Source organism: Ictidomys tridecemlineatus, chromosome 3 (genome assembly GCF_052094955.1).
Source record: "Ictidomys tridecemlineatus isolate mIctTri1 chromosome 3, mIctTri1.hap1, whole genome shotgun sequence".
Classification (NCBI taxonomy): domain Eukaryota; kingdom Metazoa; phylum Chordata; class Mammalia; order Rodentia; family Sciuridae; genus Ictidomys; species Ictidomys tridecemlineatus.
The window spans coordinates 53,029,206-53,047,861 of record NC_135479.1 but is presented as its reverse complement, the minus strand read 5'-3'; the positions used below and the strand labels follow the sequence as shown (position 1 = coordinate 53,047,861).

At 42.8% G+C, this 18,656-nt stretch overlaps 1 protein-coding gene across 1 annotated transcript in view; it reads left to right on the top strand.

Annotated features, from left to right (window-relative positions):
- The window catches only part of Pik3r6 (phosphoinositide-3-kinase regulatory subunit 6), a 58,384-nt gene that overhangs the window by 8,397 nt on the left and 31,331 nt on the right, over positions 1-18,656 (top strand). The window contains exons 2-6 of the mRNA XM_078042874.1: positions 7,489-7,520; positions 9,012-9,113; positions 17,291-17,374; positions 17,963-18,054; positions 18,419-18,487. Coding sequence (XP_077899000.1) covers positions 9,101-9,113; positions 17,291-17,374; positions 17,963-18,054; positions 18,419-18,487 — 258 coding nt within the window. The 5' untranslated portion in view covers positions 7,489-7,520; positions 9,012-9,100. The remainder of the gene's footprint in view (positions 1-7,488; positions 7,521-9,011; positions 9,114-17,290; positions 17,375-17,962; positions 18,055-18,418; positions 18,488-18,656) is intronic.

Here is an 18,656-nt window from a genome sequence, read left to right as displayed (position 1 = left end):
TAGGTGCTTCAGAGAAACAAAATCAATAGGATATAGATAGATATGTATATATAATGTTTCTGTATGTTTCATATACCTGTGGGTATAGAATGTATTATGAGGAACTGACCCATGTGGTTAATGAGGCTGAGACTCCCATAGTCTGCCATCAGCAAGCAGAAGGCCCAGGAAAATCTCATGGTACCATTCTAACCTAAATCCAAAGGCCTGAAAATCAGGGAAGCCAATGGTGATGGTTTCCAATGAAGTCTAAAAGCTCGGGATGCAGGATCACGGATATCCAAGGGGCAGGTGAAGATGGATTTCCAGCTCAAGCAGACAGAGCAAATTTACTTTACTTTTTTGTTTTAATTGGGCTCTCAAAGAATTGGGTAATGCCCACCTACTCAGTGAGGGTGCATCTTCTTTACTCAGTCTACGATTCAAAAGCTAATCTCTTCCAGAAACACTCTGCTGTAGTTTGGACCTTGAGTATCTCCCAAAGGCTCATGTAGAAAAGACTTGGTCCCCAGAGCAGTGCTATGGGGAGGTGGTGGAACCTCTCAGAGGTGGGGCTTAGAGGGAGGTCTTTAGGTCATTGGGGGGTGTGCTCATGAAGGGGATTATGGAAATCCAGGTCCATCATCTTTCTCTTTAGTTTCCTGGATTGTGAAGTCATTGAGTCTGTGCCACCATGTGTTCCTACCATGATGTGCTGACTTACCACAGGCCCAGAGCAATAGGGTCAATTCACCATGACCTGAAATCTCCCCAAACTGGGAGATACGATAAACCTTTTCTAAGATAATTATCTCACGTATTTCATTATAGTAATGGAAAGCTGACTAACCCACAACCTCAGATACATAAGCAGAAGTGATGTTTTATAAATCAAACTCGACACCTAAAATGAACCATCACGAGTATGTTGTGTATGTTAGACCTCGGAGATATTTTCCTTGCCTTAATTAAATTAATATTAATTAATATTCAAGACTATTGGGCAAATGGCACATGCCTGTAATTCCAGCGGCTTGGGAGGCAGAGGCAGGAGGATCGCCAGTTCAAAGCCAGCCTCAGCAATTTATCGAGGCACTCAGCAACTCTGGGAGACCCTGTCTCTAATAAAATACAAAATTGGGCTGGGGATGTGGCTCAATGGTTGAGTGCCTCTGAGCTCCATCCCCGGGAACTCCCCCCACCCCCTAAGAAAAGATTATTGGCAAGTAGAATCACACTGTGGTCATGAAGAAGTTACGGTATGACCAGAAGCCCCTCTGGGCAAAGACTGTGTCTCATTCATTAATTTCTAAACTCTCAGGTCTGGTATAATGTCTGCCACATGAATCGCTTTCCATGGATTTGATTCATTCCAAAACCTCAGTCACCAGTAATATTACCAGGAATAGGAAAGAGCCAGAGGGGCCTCTAAACCACCTGAAGAGATATACCAAAGCCCAAGGATGGAAGTTTTATGCTCAGGCTTTGTTTCTGTTTTTTACATTCACAATGATCACCTGGGTTCCTCTGGCAAATTGACAGTTGAGTGGAAGAGCAGAGATGGCTGATCAGGGTTGTAGCTACTACAGATGGCACTTTGTTCAAATAAGGAGGCACCCCTCCGAGCATGCAAATTATAGTAAGTGCTTCTTGGATGGATGAATTACAAAACCTCACCTTTTCGTGATGAGAAATGCACAAAAAAGCCAGTGGAGCATTCACTGGACTGGACCAAAGCCATATATTCAAGGCAGGGTCAGCACGGTTGAATGGAGTATGCACGCTGGGGAAGTCAAAAAAGCTGGAGTCATTGTGTGGAGGGTGGAGGCTGCCCTCACCTCTTAACAGTTCTTTGCAGTCTTCACCATTCGATAGCGTGCAGTGTCAATTCGGCTCCATCAAGATGCTTTGAGGAAACGTTTGAAGACATGCTTTGGGGTTTGAGAGGGCAAACTTCTTTCCTAAGCAATTTCTCTCATTCCTGCCATTAAAAACAAATGAGATGTTGATGCATTTTGAGAATGAGTGTGGTTCTGTTTGTTTCCATTTCCTGCCTTAGTGCAGGAAATTGGTCCCCTGAGGGCTGTCCCCCACAATGGTGTGGTCAGCAACCCCAAAGGAGAGGAAGTAGATTGCAGAGGTCCACTGTGGGAGGAGCCAGAGGGCAGAGCAAAAGCATTCCCAGCACCTGCACAAATAGACCTTAAATGCTGAATAAACGAACGCTGGGATGAGGAATGGAGTGAATGTTAAAGAGTCTTAGAATTTTATCTTCAGTTGAAAATCACCCCCAGGTACATCTACACCAGTCCACAGAAGCTTCTTAGATTTACACTTCTCTTTTGGTCTGTTTGTGTGATTTCTTTTCCTTCAAAGCTACTCCATGATCATTATTAGTTGATCCCACCTGGGCAGGAGTTGGTCCGCATGCTCATTTTATTTTACTAGGGCCGAGGAGGCTCTTGGAGATTTGGTGGGGAGAGAAGAAGGAATACAGAAGGCAAAGGCGATGACTATGACCTCAGGTTGAGATCTGAGTTCCAGCACACATGGTTCCGTCATTCATTGGCCATGTGACTTTTGGCCAAATTCTTCTTCACCTTCATTCATTCATCAAACGTCTAAAATATGAGTTCATTGTCTAATAGGTGCCAGTGGCATCTTGGTACCAGACATGCTCCAGCAAGGAAGATATATACCAGGACCCAGTGTTGCTTGGGCTCAAATTCTAATCGGTTGCTAATAAAACTGATCAGGACACAGGGAAATTACCAATACTGACAAATTCTGTGAATAAAATTAAAGCATTTACAAGAACATGACTGGGGTGGTCAGGAAAGATCTCTCAGAGGAGGTGACATTTAAATTGAAACCTGAACTTTCAGAAAAAGCCAGCTGGGGTAGGGGGGAAGAGCTGGGGGTAGGGCCAGGCAAAGGCATGCAAAAGTCCTAAGGTAGGTCTGAGCTTGGCAAACTGGTGCAACCCAAGGAGTGAGAGCAGAATGAGGCCAGGCTGGAGAGGTGCCCTGGGGCCATATAAGGCAAGCTTGCAGGTAAGAAGAGGGGTCGGGGTGGAGTTTACTAGAAGATCCAAGGGAAGCCAGGGGGGTACTTTAAGCAGAGAACAGGTTGCAGGGGGAAGAATGGAGGCTGGGAGCATTGGGGGCACTACCACAAATCCAAGCCAGAGATGATGGTGGCGTGGACCTACTAGGGGCAGTGGGTTGGTATAAGGTCATGTTCATTCCCTTCATCTACACAGGAAATTAGGAGACCTGGGAAATCCAGATTCCGGGGTCCCAGGTGGAAAATCTCTCTTGGCCTCCTGCCCACCTCTGGATTTGGGATTAGGACCTGAATCTACCTTGTGCCCAGCTGCCTGTCCATAGCATGCAGTGGCTAATATTCTGTGGCCATCTTCTGCTCCTTCCCTTAGATTGTTCCTTCACTCATGGTCAAATTTTCATGTTTGAATTTGCATAGTTCGTTGTGATTTGGATGCCTACTCTTACAACTCTTACAAACACATGCTAGGGACCTCCTTTTCTTTTTTCTTTCTTTTTTTTTTTTTTTTTTTTTTTGAGATGGGGTTTCACCATATTGCCCAGGCTGGTATGGAAATCCTGGGCTCCAGCGATCCTCCTGCCTCAGCCTCCTCAATAACTGGGACTACAGGTGCTGGTCATCATGCCTAACCCAGTGTACGTTTGTAAAGAGAACTGCGTGAACGGTTGACACACTCCTCTCTTCAGTTGTGTTTTGGGTCCCTGATCAAAATGTCCAGATGTTATTTAATAGTCTTATGTGTCACATGGTGTTTTGGGGTACACCAAGGAGGAGGCTGAGGTTCAGAGAGGCCAGACCATGCCATTCAGGACTGGGAGAATTGAATTCAAAATGAAGAGGTCAACCTCATAGCTCAGGTGTCCCTGGAGCCAAGAAAGGAAGAAAGCAGTGATGACTTTAATGGATTTATTGTTCTTTTCTGATTTTAGGCAGCCATGCAATGGTGATGTTCTTCAATTAAGGGATGGATTTATAGACATGCGTTTTATTATGCTCACAATTTATACATGTTAGTTCTCTTCTTTCTTGTGTGCCATCCACTGAATGGTTAAAAAACAAAACACAATGTTTAAAAATCAGAAAATGTAGAAATGTGTTGAAGTAAAAATTATCTGGCTTACAAGTAAATATCACTTTTTTGTACTTTTGTACTCATTATTAAAAGGTAACACAAACACAGATATAAGCACAAGTAAAACTGGAGAAATCTGATCTAATATGATCTACATGTTTAGCTTTCTACTCATAACTTTGTAATAATTCTTAAAATAAAGAATGTACTTCCTTTAATATTATTCTTTTTTCAAAATCCTTTGGTTACTCCAGTTTCTTTGCCTTTCCCTATAAATCTGAATTACATCTATTTATATGTAGCTACAAAAATATCCTGTTAATATTAGAATTATGTTGATTTATAAAACATTTTGGAAGGAACTCTTAACTATTTTAGGTTTTCCAAACCATAAACATGGTATGTCTCTCCATTTATGTAGATCATTGATTTATTTCAGCAGCATTTTATAATTTTCATTATACAGATCCCACACATTTTGTTAGATACCTTAGTATCTCTTTTTTATCCTTTTAGAGATATTGTAAATGGTATTGTGTTTTAAATTCTGGTTTCCAAGTGTCCATTGTTAGTATGTAGAAATATGACAGGTGTTTTGTATGTTGTTCTTATTTCTTTCGACCCTGCTAAAGTCACTCACTAGTTCTAGGAGATGTACTTTGTAGATTTAATTTGTTTGCATTTATTATTCATTATGCTTGTTTTAGGATTTCTATGTAGACCTTTTAACTGCAAATAGGTTTATTTCTTCCTTTCCAATATGTGTAGGTTTTTTGAGGGAAACAGTCTTTTACCTATCAATAAGTATATTAGCAGATTGATTTATTTATTGTTTGCTTTTGGTAGATGCTCATTATCAGATTAAGAAAGTCCCTCATGTTCCTAATTTTTTGGAATTTTTTTTCTTTCTGTTTCACTACTGGGCATTTAACCTGATGTGCTCTACAGCTGAGCTACATCCCTAGCCCCTTTTATCTTTTTATTTTGAGATAAGATCTCATTAAGTTACTAAGGCTGACCTCAAACTTGGGATCCTCCTGCCTCAGCCTCTGGAGTTGCTGGGATTACAGGCATGTGCTGTTGCACTTGGCCTATAAATTTTTATCATTAATGAGTATTAAAATTATCAAATACTTTTACTGCATCAATTGACATGATCATATGCTTTTTTTTTCTTTTTTAAGATTATGTTTATTGACTTTCAAATATTAGACCAGTATTATATCCTGGGATAAACCCATCAAGTCATTGTACATTTTATTCTTTCTATATATCGTTGGACTTGATTTGTTGTTAATATCTTGTTGAATATTTTTTCATATGTGTTTATAAGAGATATTGGCCTATTTTATTCTTGGTTGGTTTTGGTATAATGTTCCCTCTTCATATATTTTTTGGGCCCAAATGTTATTTAGGTATGTGATGTTTAATTTCCAAGCATTTGCAGATTTTCTAGATAGCTTTATGTTATTGGTTTCAATTTTCATTTCATTATGGTCAGCAAACCTACCTAGTAGGATTTTTAACTATTTTAAATATGTTAAAGTTTGTTTTATAATCCAGGTTATGGTCTATCATGGTGAACATTCCATGTTCAATTGAAAAGAATTTACATGCTGCTGTTATTGTGTATAGTATTCTCTAAAAGCCAATTCAGTGGATTTTCCATTTTACCAGAGGTCTGTTAAAATCTCCAACTATATTTGTGAAGTTTTCCACTCATTCTTTAGTTCTATTGATTTTTATTTCATGGATTTGGAAGTCTGGTTGTTAGGTGCTTCATGTAATGCCAACTTTGTTCCTAGAAATTTTCCTTTCCCTGAAATCTGCTTTTGTTCAGTGCTTTCGTGATAGATCTTTCCCTCTCCCTTTGCCTCCAATTTACCCATTTCATTATATTTGGAGTGAGCCTATGGAGGCATATAGTTAGTTCTCTTTCTGTTCATATTGATTCCAACCATCTCTACTTGGTGTGTTTAACTCATTTACACTTAGTGTAATTGTGACTGCGGAAGTTGACCATTCTGTTCTTATCCATCTCGTTTGCTCTGTTTTTGTTCCCCTGATAGAGGGGAAAGAACATCAAGGAGTCTTCCCATGCCTTTGGGACTATAATTTCTCTAATTAAGAGAATTTCACTTTTTCAGAACTTTGGTCACCTGCAGGGCCCTTGCCTCTCACTATTGCTGTTACTACTATCACAGTAGCAGGAGAAAAACCAAAAGGAAGAGATTATTCCATCCCTCTAGTCTTCAGAGAGCCCCTTTCTGCTCCTGAGATATGAAAAACATGGCATTTTTTTGTTTGTTTTTAAACAGTGCTGGGGATTAAAAACGGGGCCTTACACATGCTGATGCTGAACTATACCCCAGGCCAAGAGAAGACTTTTCCATTGAATTTTTTCTATCCTCAGTATGTACTTCTAGGTTCTGGTCTGGATTTGTGTCCAAGCCAGTGTAGAACAGAGAGTGAAGAATGGAAAACACATTGCCTGATTGTTCTTACTTCAAGTTCTGGTTTCTTTCCACCTTCTGTCTGCTACCAATTACTTCTCAGAATCCTCATCCAGATGCTGCATGTATAACATCTGGATTTTTTAGTAGTGTCTAGTGGGGAGTTACGGTGAAATGTACTTATTCTGTCTTTACTGGAACCAGAAACTTAAATGTCGTGTTTTGATGTTTTCTTGATTTTTTTTCTATGCATGTACGAAAACTTAAGATACTTTTAAAAATTAATGATAGAGGCCAGGCATGGTGTTGCACACCAGTAATTCCAGGGGCTTGGGAGGCTGAGGCAGGAGGATCATGAGTTCAAAGCCAGCCTTGGCAACTTAGTAAGGCCTTAAGCAACTTAGCAAGACCTATCTCAAAATTTAAAAAAATAAAAAATTAGAAAGGGCTGGGGATATGGCTCTGTGGTTTATCACCCCTGGATTCAATCCCCAGGACCCAAAATTTTAAAATTAATGTTAGAAATGTGTTAACTGTTTTGTTATCTACTGTTTAAAAATAAATATTTTTGAAGATCTTTTTAATGCAGTAAATATCGATATACATCACAATTTTGTGAGTGCATAGTGTTCCATGGCACAGATTAATTTATTTAATTGATATCCTGTAAGTGGGCTTTTATATTTCTTCTGGGATTGTCTCCATTAAAAAACAATTTTGTAGTTTATTGTTTGATTTTTGGATTTTTTTTAATAATAGCCATCTCAATGTGTGTGAAGAGTTTGATCGATTTTTTTAAATGAACCTTATTTGATTGGAATCAAAGTAAAGCTGGATTTTTCCAATCAACAAAGAATCTTTCCTTCTTTATGTTTTCAAGCAGTTTAAATAACATAGAAATTTTCTCTTTTTCTGTAGGTTTAAAAGAACTTCTCAGAGGAAACATCTAGGTCAGTACCACTTTTTTAGAGCTAGTTCTTACTGGTTACTAATGTAAGTAGTTTTTCTGACTCTTTCAGAGCCTTTCCCATCATTATTATATTCCCAAAAATCCACGTATAGCCGGGCGCGGTGTAATCCCAGCGGCTCGGAGGCTGAGGCAGGAGGATCACGAGTTCAAAGCCAGCCTCAGCAAAAAGCAAGGTGCTAAAGAAATTCAGTGAGACCCTGTCTCTACATAAAATACTAATCAGGGCTGGGGATGTGGCTCAGTGGTCCAAGTGCCCCTGAGTGAACAAACTGGTACAAACAAACAAACAAACAAATAAAATTCCATGTATAATCTAAAGATTCAGATTTTATTTTGTGAAAGAAATACATACATACACACACACATATAAACATACACATATATGTGTATATCTAAAAAATACTAATACTGTCTCTTCTCTCTCTCTCCATTTCCTTTCCCACATATGTCTCCTTGTTCTCTCTCCAGGGAACAAGGTCTTGGATTTGTTCCAGTGACTAGTAGGGGAACACTGGGAGCAGACTGTGGGGCACTTGTCACTGTGGTCACAGTGAGGCAGCCTGGGGTCGTGATCAAGGGCACAGGCTCTAGAGCCAAATAGTCTGAGATCAAGTTCACATGCCCTTATGCACTCGCTATTTGACTCTGAATAGTTATGTAACCTTTCTATGCTCCAGTTTTCTCCTGCTATAGAATGGGAAGGGGAATTACTACCCACCTCATAAGCTTAATATTTGTATTAAAGAGTTGATACTTTTTAAGTGCTTAGAAGGATGCCTGGCATATATATTAAGCACCATTTAAGTATTAATTAAACATAATTGTTCCTCAATATCTTCAGGGATTTGCTTCCATACCCACCACCCCCACTTCCAGTGGGTACCGGGTACAGTCTCTGGGAGCTGCACCTTCTTTTTTCCCTGTCCCTAGCTCCAGCCTCTCTCATACTCTGTGTTAAATGAGCACCTACTGCATGCCAGACAGTGTTGGGAGGGATGCTCATATTTTCATAAAACCTATGTACAAACTCCTGTGTATTTTAAATCATCTCTAGATTTCTTAAAATATCTAATACAATATAAATGCTATGCAAATAGTTGTACTGTATTGTTTAGGGAATCATGACAAGAAAAATGTCTGGGTGTGCTCAGCACAAATATAAGGTTGTTGGTTTTTTTTAACCCCCAAATATTTTCTCTCTGTAGTTGCTTGAATCTGCAGATGTGGAACCAACCGATATGAAGGTCCCATATATATGTCATGAATATATATACATATATATGTTATAACAATTGCAAAACAACCTAGACTTTCCACCATTTAAATATTTAAGTACTGTTTAAATATTGCTTCAATAAATCTAGACTTTCCTCTTGTGTCCTGGAAGCCTAGGTTCCCTTAGGAGTTTTTCTGTCCCAGATACCCTTTCTGTTCCTTCCCACCACTCACAGTACTGCCTCTTATTTTGCAGAACCACTTCTGTGCAGAAAAACAACCACTCTACTTTCCATTTTGCTGCCAGAGACAACCACATCCTCCTCACCTGCACCACAGGCCCCCATGGAGAGCTCAGGTCAGTGTGGTGGGGGGGTCAGGGTCTAGCAAACCTGGCTGCTCAGTGAGGAAGACCCCTCTTGTGACTGAGATGTCCCCCAAGGCCAGCAGGGCCACTGGCACCCAGCTAAGTGAGAGACCCCCAATTCAGCTGTCCAAGCGTGAGACCATCTTGAGAGGTGGACATGTACACACTTGTACGAGGGTCCCAGCTGCTGGCAGGCTGTCGAGTTGGACAGTGAGAATAATGATAAATAGCCAAAGTTTATTACCAAACCATGATAGGGAACAAAACTTCCTACCTCTTATAATGATCAAGGAGCGATCAAAGCCCATGACAACTGTTAACTTACTTTGTCTTTATAACCATCCCCTAAGGTAGGCATTATTATGTCTCTCATTTTATGGAAAAGAAAACTGAGTCGTGGGGAGGGCAGATGGTTCCACCAAAGCCATACAGATGTCACATGATCAAAACGGGATTGGAACCTAGCAACCCAGCATCCGTATCCTTAAGGATTTCACTATGGGATGTCTCAAATGTGCATCAGGATTCTGTGATGTAGGGTTATATCACTAGGATTATCTTGTTTTCATGGAAGGGAAACCGAAGCTGAGAGAGGTCAGATAATTTGCTCAAAGACACACAGCTCAGTACATGGCAAAGCCAGGACTGGAACCCAGGCTAGTTGATTTCCAAAGGTGAGATTCTCCACTCTACGTCATTCTGGGGACAAGGAGAGATGACCCTTCCCCTGAATGCATATCATCAAATGATCACTCAGTAAGTCAAAGACCACTTCTTGGGTCACTGGGCACAGATTCTAACACCCTTGAAAATTTCTCTCTGGAAGAAGGGGAGGGGACCACTCCGCCCACCCCAAGCAGGGACAGCTACCCATATATACCTGTATACATTTATATATAGCCATATGTATATAAAAATAGCTATATGTGTGTTATCATTTATATACTGGCTTATGTGATTGTGGAGGCTGATAAATCCCAGGACCCGTAGTTCACAAACTGAGGACCCAGGAGAGCTGATGTTCTAGTTGAAGTTCAATGGCAGAGAAGAAGCCAGTATCCCAACTAGGAGACAGTCAGGCACGGGGAGCCTCTTAGGCAGGGAAAGGTCAGCCTTCTGCTCTATTCAGGTCTTCAACTGACTGGCTAAGGCCTACCCACAGTAGGGAAGGCAATCTGATTTACTCATTTAATTTAAATGTTAAATTCGACCCAACACACCCTCACAGAAACACCAGAATGACATTTGACCAAAAGTGTCAAGGCACCCTGTGGCCCAGTAGAGTAGATTCATAAAATTAACCATCATCACATGTGGGTGTGGGGTAACTTCCAGGAAATAAAGATTAGTCTAAAAAACAAACAACAACAACAACAACAAAAGATTCGTCTACTTGAAAATTTTTCTTAGAAGATTTTAATCATGTCAGAGCTGGACCCCAAGAGAATTAGGGTACTGCTCTCTCCTCAGTGCCGAGGTTTATATTTCAGAACAAAGATTCGATATATGGCAAAACAAGCTAATAAACAACAACAAAAATCAACTTTCTCCAACTGTATGGTTTTTTTAAAGTATTGGGGATTGAACACAAGGGTGCTCTACCATGGAGCTACATCTGTAGATCGATTTTTTATTTTGAGACAGGGTCTCACTTAATTGCCCAGGCTGACCTCCATCTTGCCATCCTCCTGCCTCAGCCTCTTGAGTCACTGGGGTCACAGGCGAGTACCACAGTGCCTGGCTTCCAACTGTATTTTTTTTGCATCTCCTCCCACCACCAGGACCAGCAGGAGCATTACCAGGGAAGAGTTATCCTGATGCTGTGACCTTTCTCCTTAATTCGGGGAGGAGCTGGGAGCATCTGGTCACTGGATTCCTCCTTGATCATTAACCAGAACTCCAAGCTGATCACCTAAGACACTAGTAGCACATCGGAAGTTCCTGGGGAGTTATAAAAAAAAAAAAAGTCAGTGATTTGGCCCCACCTCAGAGATCTGGCAGAGGATGTGGTGCATTTGTAGATTTTAGAGCTTTTGAGTGGTTCTAGTGTGCAGTCAAGGTTGGGAACTAGAGAAAAGTGAAGCCCTCCAAGAGAAGAATTGGTTCTGTCTGAGGTCACAGGGCATTGGAGGGCCGGCTTGCCAAGTCCTGGGACAGATGGACTTGGAATTAAGGAGCAGGCCTGGACTACAGGGGTCCTACTATGGTAGGGATCTTGGTGGTCTTTCTTCTCTCTCTATCCCTTTCTCCCTCCCTCCATATTATCTCTTCAGCTGTAATAATGTTGCCAAAAACTTGGTCCTTGTCCCTGATGCCAATCCAATAACCAGGACACAGTTTTGAAAAAAAAAAAAAGAAAAAGAAAGTTTATTGCTTTGCTAGCAAAGAAGCACAGGGGACTCTTATCCCAAAGGCTGTGATTCTGCCCATTGGCAGGAATAGGGGACTTTCAAAGAAGTGACTCGAAGGCTACATTCCACATGTTTTCTGTTGCAGTTGTAATCCACTTGTTAATTTGGAAGATAGTCATTTCTGAGATCTTCTGGTACCATCCCAAAGTCTGGATTACTTCCTTCTTATGGTGGGTGTGTGATCAAGGACAGATAACTCTGCCTAGGATGGGGAAGAAAGGTAATCCTGTTTCCCCTGAGAATAGAGGGGGGGGGAATTAGGGAGGAGCAGGGAGAGAGGAAGAGAAAGAAATATGTCCATTTTATTTTATTTTTTAAAGAGAGAGAGAGAGAGAGAGAGAGAATTTTTTTAATATTTATTTTTTAGTTTTCGGCAGACACAACATCTTTGTATGTGGTGCTGAGGATCGAACCCGGGCCGCACAAGCCACCGCTTGAGCCACATCCCCAGCCCAAACACGTCCATTTTTAAAAGCAAGTTGCAGTGGCAGAGCAGCAAGGGCTATATTCAAAGCTTAAAGTGGACCACTGTACAATAACACCTATGTGGGAACTAGAAACCTTTGTTTCAGACAAAGGTTGCATTTCAAGTCCCAGGTGTGCATGGATAGGCATACACAGGGTCCTACCTGGATGTGCCCTCTTCTCTTTTTTTTTCCAGTAAGCAGGCAGATGATCTCACACAAAAGCACAGCTTTAGAGGAAAAGCATTTGACTGAGCAAGCTTGGCTTCCAAAAGCTGTGTGATCTTAAATAAAGGAGCCTCTTTTCTTCATCTGTAAAGTGGAAAGAGAGGCTCTAGGGTCTTTCTAGGTGTGAACTCTGGTCATTGGAGAGGTCATCAAGGACCAGGGTAAGGGTTCTGGACCTAGAACCTATAAGACAGAGAGAACAGTAATTGTCCTGTCAAACTCACAGGGCTCTTGGTAGAATCAAATGACATACACTGTGGAAAACACGTTGAATATCCATGAGTCAAGTCAGAGCATGCTAGCTGCTATAACAAAGGACCCCAAATATCAGAGGAATGGCACAACAAACATTCATTCTGCACTCACAACACAGTCCCATCTGGGCTCCACACAGTCATTCAGGGCCTGAGGCATTTTCCTTCCTGTGACATCATCATCTTCAACATGTACCCTCCTAAGTCACTGTGGAATGGGAACAGTAGGAGCACAAAATTTTATGGCAGGGGGCCTGCAAGTCTCATACATCCCTTCCTCTACATTCCATTGGTCAGAATAGTCACATGGCTCCTCTGTAATTGCAGGGGAGTCTGGGAAGTGTAGTCTTCCTGTCTTCCTTTCATGAAAATGAAATCCATATGATGAACATATAGCATTGTCTTGCTACTTTTAGGGGATATTCTTTCAAGGGCTATTTAAATATTACTATTAATACATTACTATTAATGCATTCATGGATGGGTGAGAACATAATAATAATGAATGTCGTTTATTTATTGACTGTTCTGAGTCAATGATAAGGTTAGACATATATATCAACAATCCTGAGATACTTGAGCACAAGAAATACCCCAATTTTTTTCTTTTGCTTAATCAAATCAAATCCACCTTCAAGCCCTCATTTATCAAGATCAATATGAATTCCAGTGTCTTCTACTTGGGGCTTGTGATAAGTCCAAGGCTTACACAGTCTGGGTGGCAGGAAGAGTCTGTGGTCTTCAATACTTGGCTCCAGCCTCCAGAACTGGTCAGCCAGGCTTACAGTATCCAGGGGACATAAGGAGCTCCTTTGGGGACATTCTTTTGCTCTGGCAAAGGTGGATTAGGAGACCTTTGCTGGGGCTTTCAGGGGCACTGGGCTTAATGCTTAGATGCCTTCCTCTGATCTTTGCTACCTGCTGCAGTCCAGCTGCAGCAAAATAGCCAGGGGGTGACGAACAACTTGTGTAGATTGATACAGCAGGAGTGGGAGCCGTTTATTGTAGGACAGGAGCGGTATTTATACATTCCACACAGCTTATCTTAATTAGCATAAACTAGATACATCAGTCAACCAATAAGAAATCTCCACACTTAATGGCTCGCTGGCGTTACTTCACAAACCATTCCCTCTGGCATTTTGCCAGGCGCCATCCAGACTTGTTTACAGACTCTCACATTCCCCTGGCAAAATGCCAGGCGCCATCCTGACTTGTTTATAGACTCTAACAGCTACCATCGTTAAACTAACCAGTACCAGCCAGCCCTTGTCTTTCCTATTACCTAGAACTCCATAACCCTTGTTCCCTCATGGCCTTGAGGAATCTAGCTTCTTACCTTTTAACTAAAGGGATCTTCATTCCCATCCTTTGTGGACAATCTAGTTTGATCGGCTCAATTAGCGTGCTGGGGAACTTGTGAATGAGTGAAACCAGGAGAGTGGGAAGTGTGAATTAGAGAAGCTGTGCCCATCTCAAGGGGACAGCCGCTCCCCAGCCCGGTTGATTGCCCCATGTCAGAGGAATGCATGCCCAGGATCAACCGAGTTTCAGATTTTTCAAAAGATGCCAGGCACCTAAGATTTTACACAAAATCTCTTGATTCAAAAAGGTTGGTGCTTAATTCATTTTTTTAAAAGATACTACACAAGCCCAAACAAAAAATCTTGTCTGCAAGCCAGATGTGGACCAAAGCCTGAGAGTTTGTTCCAACTACCCAGACTTTCGAAAACAAAGTTTATTTGAGATTGTCTCCTGGGGCTACTGGCAACTTCTCTATTTTTCTCTGAAACATAAAAACATAACTCCCCTTGCAAAGCAGAGGAACCTTTAGGGCTCAGAGGACAAAGGCCTGGCTTCCCTTCTAATGAGGAGGAAAGGAGGAAGTTATGGTGGTTGTGATGTTAGATCTTTTTTGTCCATAGAAAGAGAAAGAGATGGGGTGAAGCAGAGGGAGGGAAGGAAGGATGGGAGGGAAAGAGAAAAAAGGAGATGCAGAAAACATCAATTAATGTCTGAATAGCTGCCCCTAAATTAACCCATTAAATCTTCATGCAAGGTGAGTAAATGGAAGGACAGACTATGACCAGTCTCCATGCCAGGCCAAATGACTTCCTTGCCTGTTTGGGAGGGAAGCTACCCTATCTGTAGGATGTCCAGGGGGAAGATGGGGCTCCAGCACTCCTCTCACTCTTACCCTGGAGGAGAACCAGAATGGAGCTTTGACGGGGGGAAGTGTCCCACAGGGGGACAAGTAAGAGCCAAGAGGAAAGTGGGGGCTTCCAAGATGTCAGGTGGCCCCCATAGACTTTGTCTAGGCCCACCGCAGAGCCATTGGGGGGCCACTTGGTGAGCACCAGGAAACAGGGAGCCTTGGTCTGAACAAAGTTTAACTCTTAAGCCACAACCTAAATTAAATTTATAATCTCTCTCCTACTTCCTTCCAGAGGAACGTGGCATGATTAAGGTTTATATTTAAAAGCACAAACATTGGGCATGGTGCCACATGCCTGTCATCCTAGTGACTCAGGAGGCTGAGGCAAGAGGATCGCAAGTTTGAGACGAACCTCAGCAACTTAGTGAGGCCCTAAGGACTTAGCCAGATCCTGTCTCAAAATTTTAAAAATTTTAAAAAGTTGGGGGTAGGGGTGCTGGGGATGTGGCTCAGTGGTTAAGTGACCCTGGGTTTAATTCCTGGTATGAATGAATGAATGAATGAATGAATGAATGAATAAATAAATAAATAAATAAATAGCTCAAAGCTGGAACACCCAAGAGGAGCCAAAAAGAGAGGTCCCTGTCCCTTGAGACGAACTGATTCTTTGAGGCTAAACCCTAATTCGGCTTTAAGTTTCCCGGCAGCCAAGTCAAAAAGGGAAGCCCTGAGGCATGTGGTCCTCCATTGTCTGCGACTTCCAGACTCTACATTTGCCTGTAAGGACAAACTCTTGGTTGGAGCTCACTACCAAGAGGAATTTGTTGTGTGGGGAGTGTTTCCTACACTTCCTGTCTATGCTGGATCCTCCAAGAAGCCGACACCAAGACAAGCTTAGATGTGCAAGGATGTATTCCAGGAAACACCTGCCACACAGAAGATGAGGAGGTTGCTGGGAGGGCGAGCTGCCCCACAGCAATGCAAATCTGGCCCCAAAGGAAAGAGAAAGAGAAGCAGGGCCGGGTGGAAACCTCTAAGACTGGCTGGGGTGGGATTTTGCATAAATTCATCTGAGAAAGGATCAGCAAGATGGTGGAGAGCTTTGAGGCAAAAGTAGCTGTCACAGCAGGTGTCTCTTGGGGATGCCTTTGGAATCCCTTGTTGCCCTCTGTGTTGTCCAGGAGCGTGGCTCCACAAGGAGCAATGGATTTCACAGCACAGCAGCTGCGGGGCCAGGGTCAATTAAACTCCCAATAGCAGATGATCAGCAAGGTGCATTTTCCTGGCTACCACACTTTGCAAATGTCTATTGCTTCTTCTTGTACCAACTTTGGTTTATTGCCACATCAATATACCACTATTTAAAAAAAAAAAAGTATTCTGACTCTGGTCAAGCAATAAGGCAGACTTTGTTGAAAAACAATTGCAATAAGAAAGAGAGAGCAGGCTCAACTCAGAATAAGGAAAACAGCTGGAGAGCAGGGTCCGTGGGTAGAAACACCCCAAGAGGAGACATCCACAGGGAGGGATTCTTACTAAACTGTCTGGATAGGATTCTTACTAGAGGCAGGTCTTATACATGGAAATTGGGGAATGAAGATATCAAGGGTGGGGAGAGCTCTTTAAACTGACTTAGCAGGATTCTTACCAAAACTGAGCTGGACAGGCCCAAAACAGAGCAGGCAATAAAGAAGGTCAAGGCCTGGTTGAGAAGAGAATTCAGAGGAGCTAAGGAAGGTTTGATCTTTGTTACCATTTGTTACATGGTGTTTAGCTCACATGTTTCTTTAAATTGACTTTAAATTTTAGTTTCATGTATAGATTGAGGGACTAGTTATACATATTTTTTTTCTAATACACATTAAAATAAATGCATAGTTATTCAAATTTTAGGATTGTTATGCACCACCCAAAATTGTATTGCATATCATCAGGAGTAAAAAATAGTCCCTCTTTATCCACTGGAAATACATTCTAAGAACCTTAGTGAATGCCTGAAGCCCCAGAGATTACCAAATCCTTACCTGTAATTCTGGGGGTTTTTTTCCCTCATATTCCCTGCAATAAGAATTTATCTGTCCTTCCATGTTTTATGCCCTTGTGCATCTTTGAGTCTTTCTCTTGTGCTTTGGGGGCCATTATTAAGTAAAATAAAAGTTACTTGAGCACAAACACTACTACACTAGAATGGTCAATCTGGCAACCAAGACAACTACTCAGTGACTATCAGATGGGTAGTATACACAGCGTGGATACGCTGAACAGTGAGATGAAGCAGCATGATATGAAATTTCATTATGATACTTAGAGTGGCAAGCAATATAAAACTTAACTTATGAGTTATTTATTTCTGGAAATTTCCATTTAGTATTTCGGGACTGCTGTTGATTGTGAGTAACTTGAACTGTAGAACTGCATTTTGGGAAATACTGATTTTACTGGGAAATGCTGGCTTTACAGAGGACCAAGGACATAGAATTACGGATAGAAATGCCATCTTCCAGCCTTGACTCGTGTGCTGGTTGATTACTTGTGGGTACCTCCTGAGGTTCATGGAAAGGCTAAAGACATTTTCAGGGCAAAGAGAGGTGGGTGCAGGAGTGAGGCCAGGTGGGCCAAACTCCAAGTTCCTGGCTCAAAGACCCCCTACCTCCAGATGCAGAGTTGGACCTGCAGAGAAGTGTTCAAGCTGTGCTCCGGGAGCTCAGTGCTCAGGCCCCCGCTCTGCAGAGCAACCAGGGTAAGAGCCACTAAGCAGGCAGCAGCCATTTGCTTTGCCTCCCCCACCCCCCCCCAACTCTGCCCATGAATTCAGGAAGGATCTTGACCTGGAGCCAGCAGGCAGGGGCTTTTAGCCTAGACCCCTTCCCCCTGGAAACACCTGAAATCTGGAGGTCCACCAGAAATGGCTTCTCTGTTCCCTAGTGTAACCTTCCCACCAGCTGTGGGAGAGTGCATTGTGGACCTGTCTGTCTCTTTCTTAACCACTGTGCCTAGCTCTATTTCCAAACAAAACTTCCCTCTAGGCCAATAGAACCTCCAGAAGGTGGCTGAGACACACACCTGCAAACCAGTCTCTATGATCCACATGCGTACGCTTTCTCCACTTATGTCTTCCTCCCCTCATTTCTGCCCCTAAGGGTTGCTGCCACTAAGGGTTGCAGGGTCCCCCTGTATGGAGGAATCCACCTATGATGTGCACCTGGAGCCCAAGGCTGGCTGCAGGGTCAGTGTTGGGCCCCAGGCTTAGGGTCCTGCTCAGAGGAATCTTTTCTAAGAACTGCCTGCCTTGCCTGGTCTTGCTGGGTTCCCCTGTCTCCTGGTCCAGGCATGTGGAGGTGGTCCCTGCATAAGAAGGTTGAGCGAGATCCTGGTAAGAGCCCAGTGCTGGTCCGCATTCTGCTCAGAGAGCTGGAAAAGGTGGGTTCTGGGCTTCCAGGAGGTAGATGGGATCGAGAGGGGCTCATTAGCTCTGTGTCCCCAAACTTGGATCATTTGTGGGTCATATGCTTGGTGTTACCATGCATATGTCCCTCCTAGACTTTTACATAAGCAATATTTTCTTTATGTTGCTTCCCCCCACGGAGTTCCCTGTACCCATGCCCCACACATAGAGGGGCTGCCATACCTCTGCTCCCTCCCCACCCCACTCCTCCTCTATCCTTTTCACCCTTGTTGGCATAATGGGATCTGCCTTTCACCCCCTCCTCTGCCCAAACTGCCTCCTATTAAGATGAGATGTCTGCCCCCCCACACCCACATCACAGGGTCTCCTGTTTTCCAGGCAGAAAGCGAGGACCTCCGGCACATCATCATCCCCCTGCTACACACTCTAATGTATGTGCTCACTAAGGTGAGCTGGGGGCTGGGGTCCAGGCGGTAGTGGTGCCCCACAGGTGGTCGGGCTGAACACTGTCCTCTCCCCTCTCACCTGATCCCTGCCAGGGGAAGCCTAGTCAAGCTCTCAGACTGCTTCCTGCACACTGGCTTGTAAGCTCTCTTTCTCTCCTACGTGGGGAAGC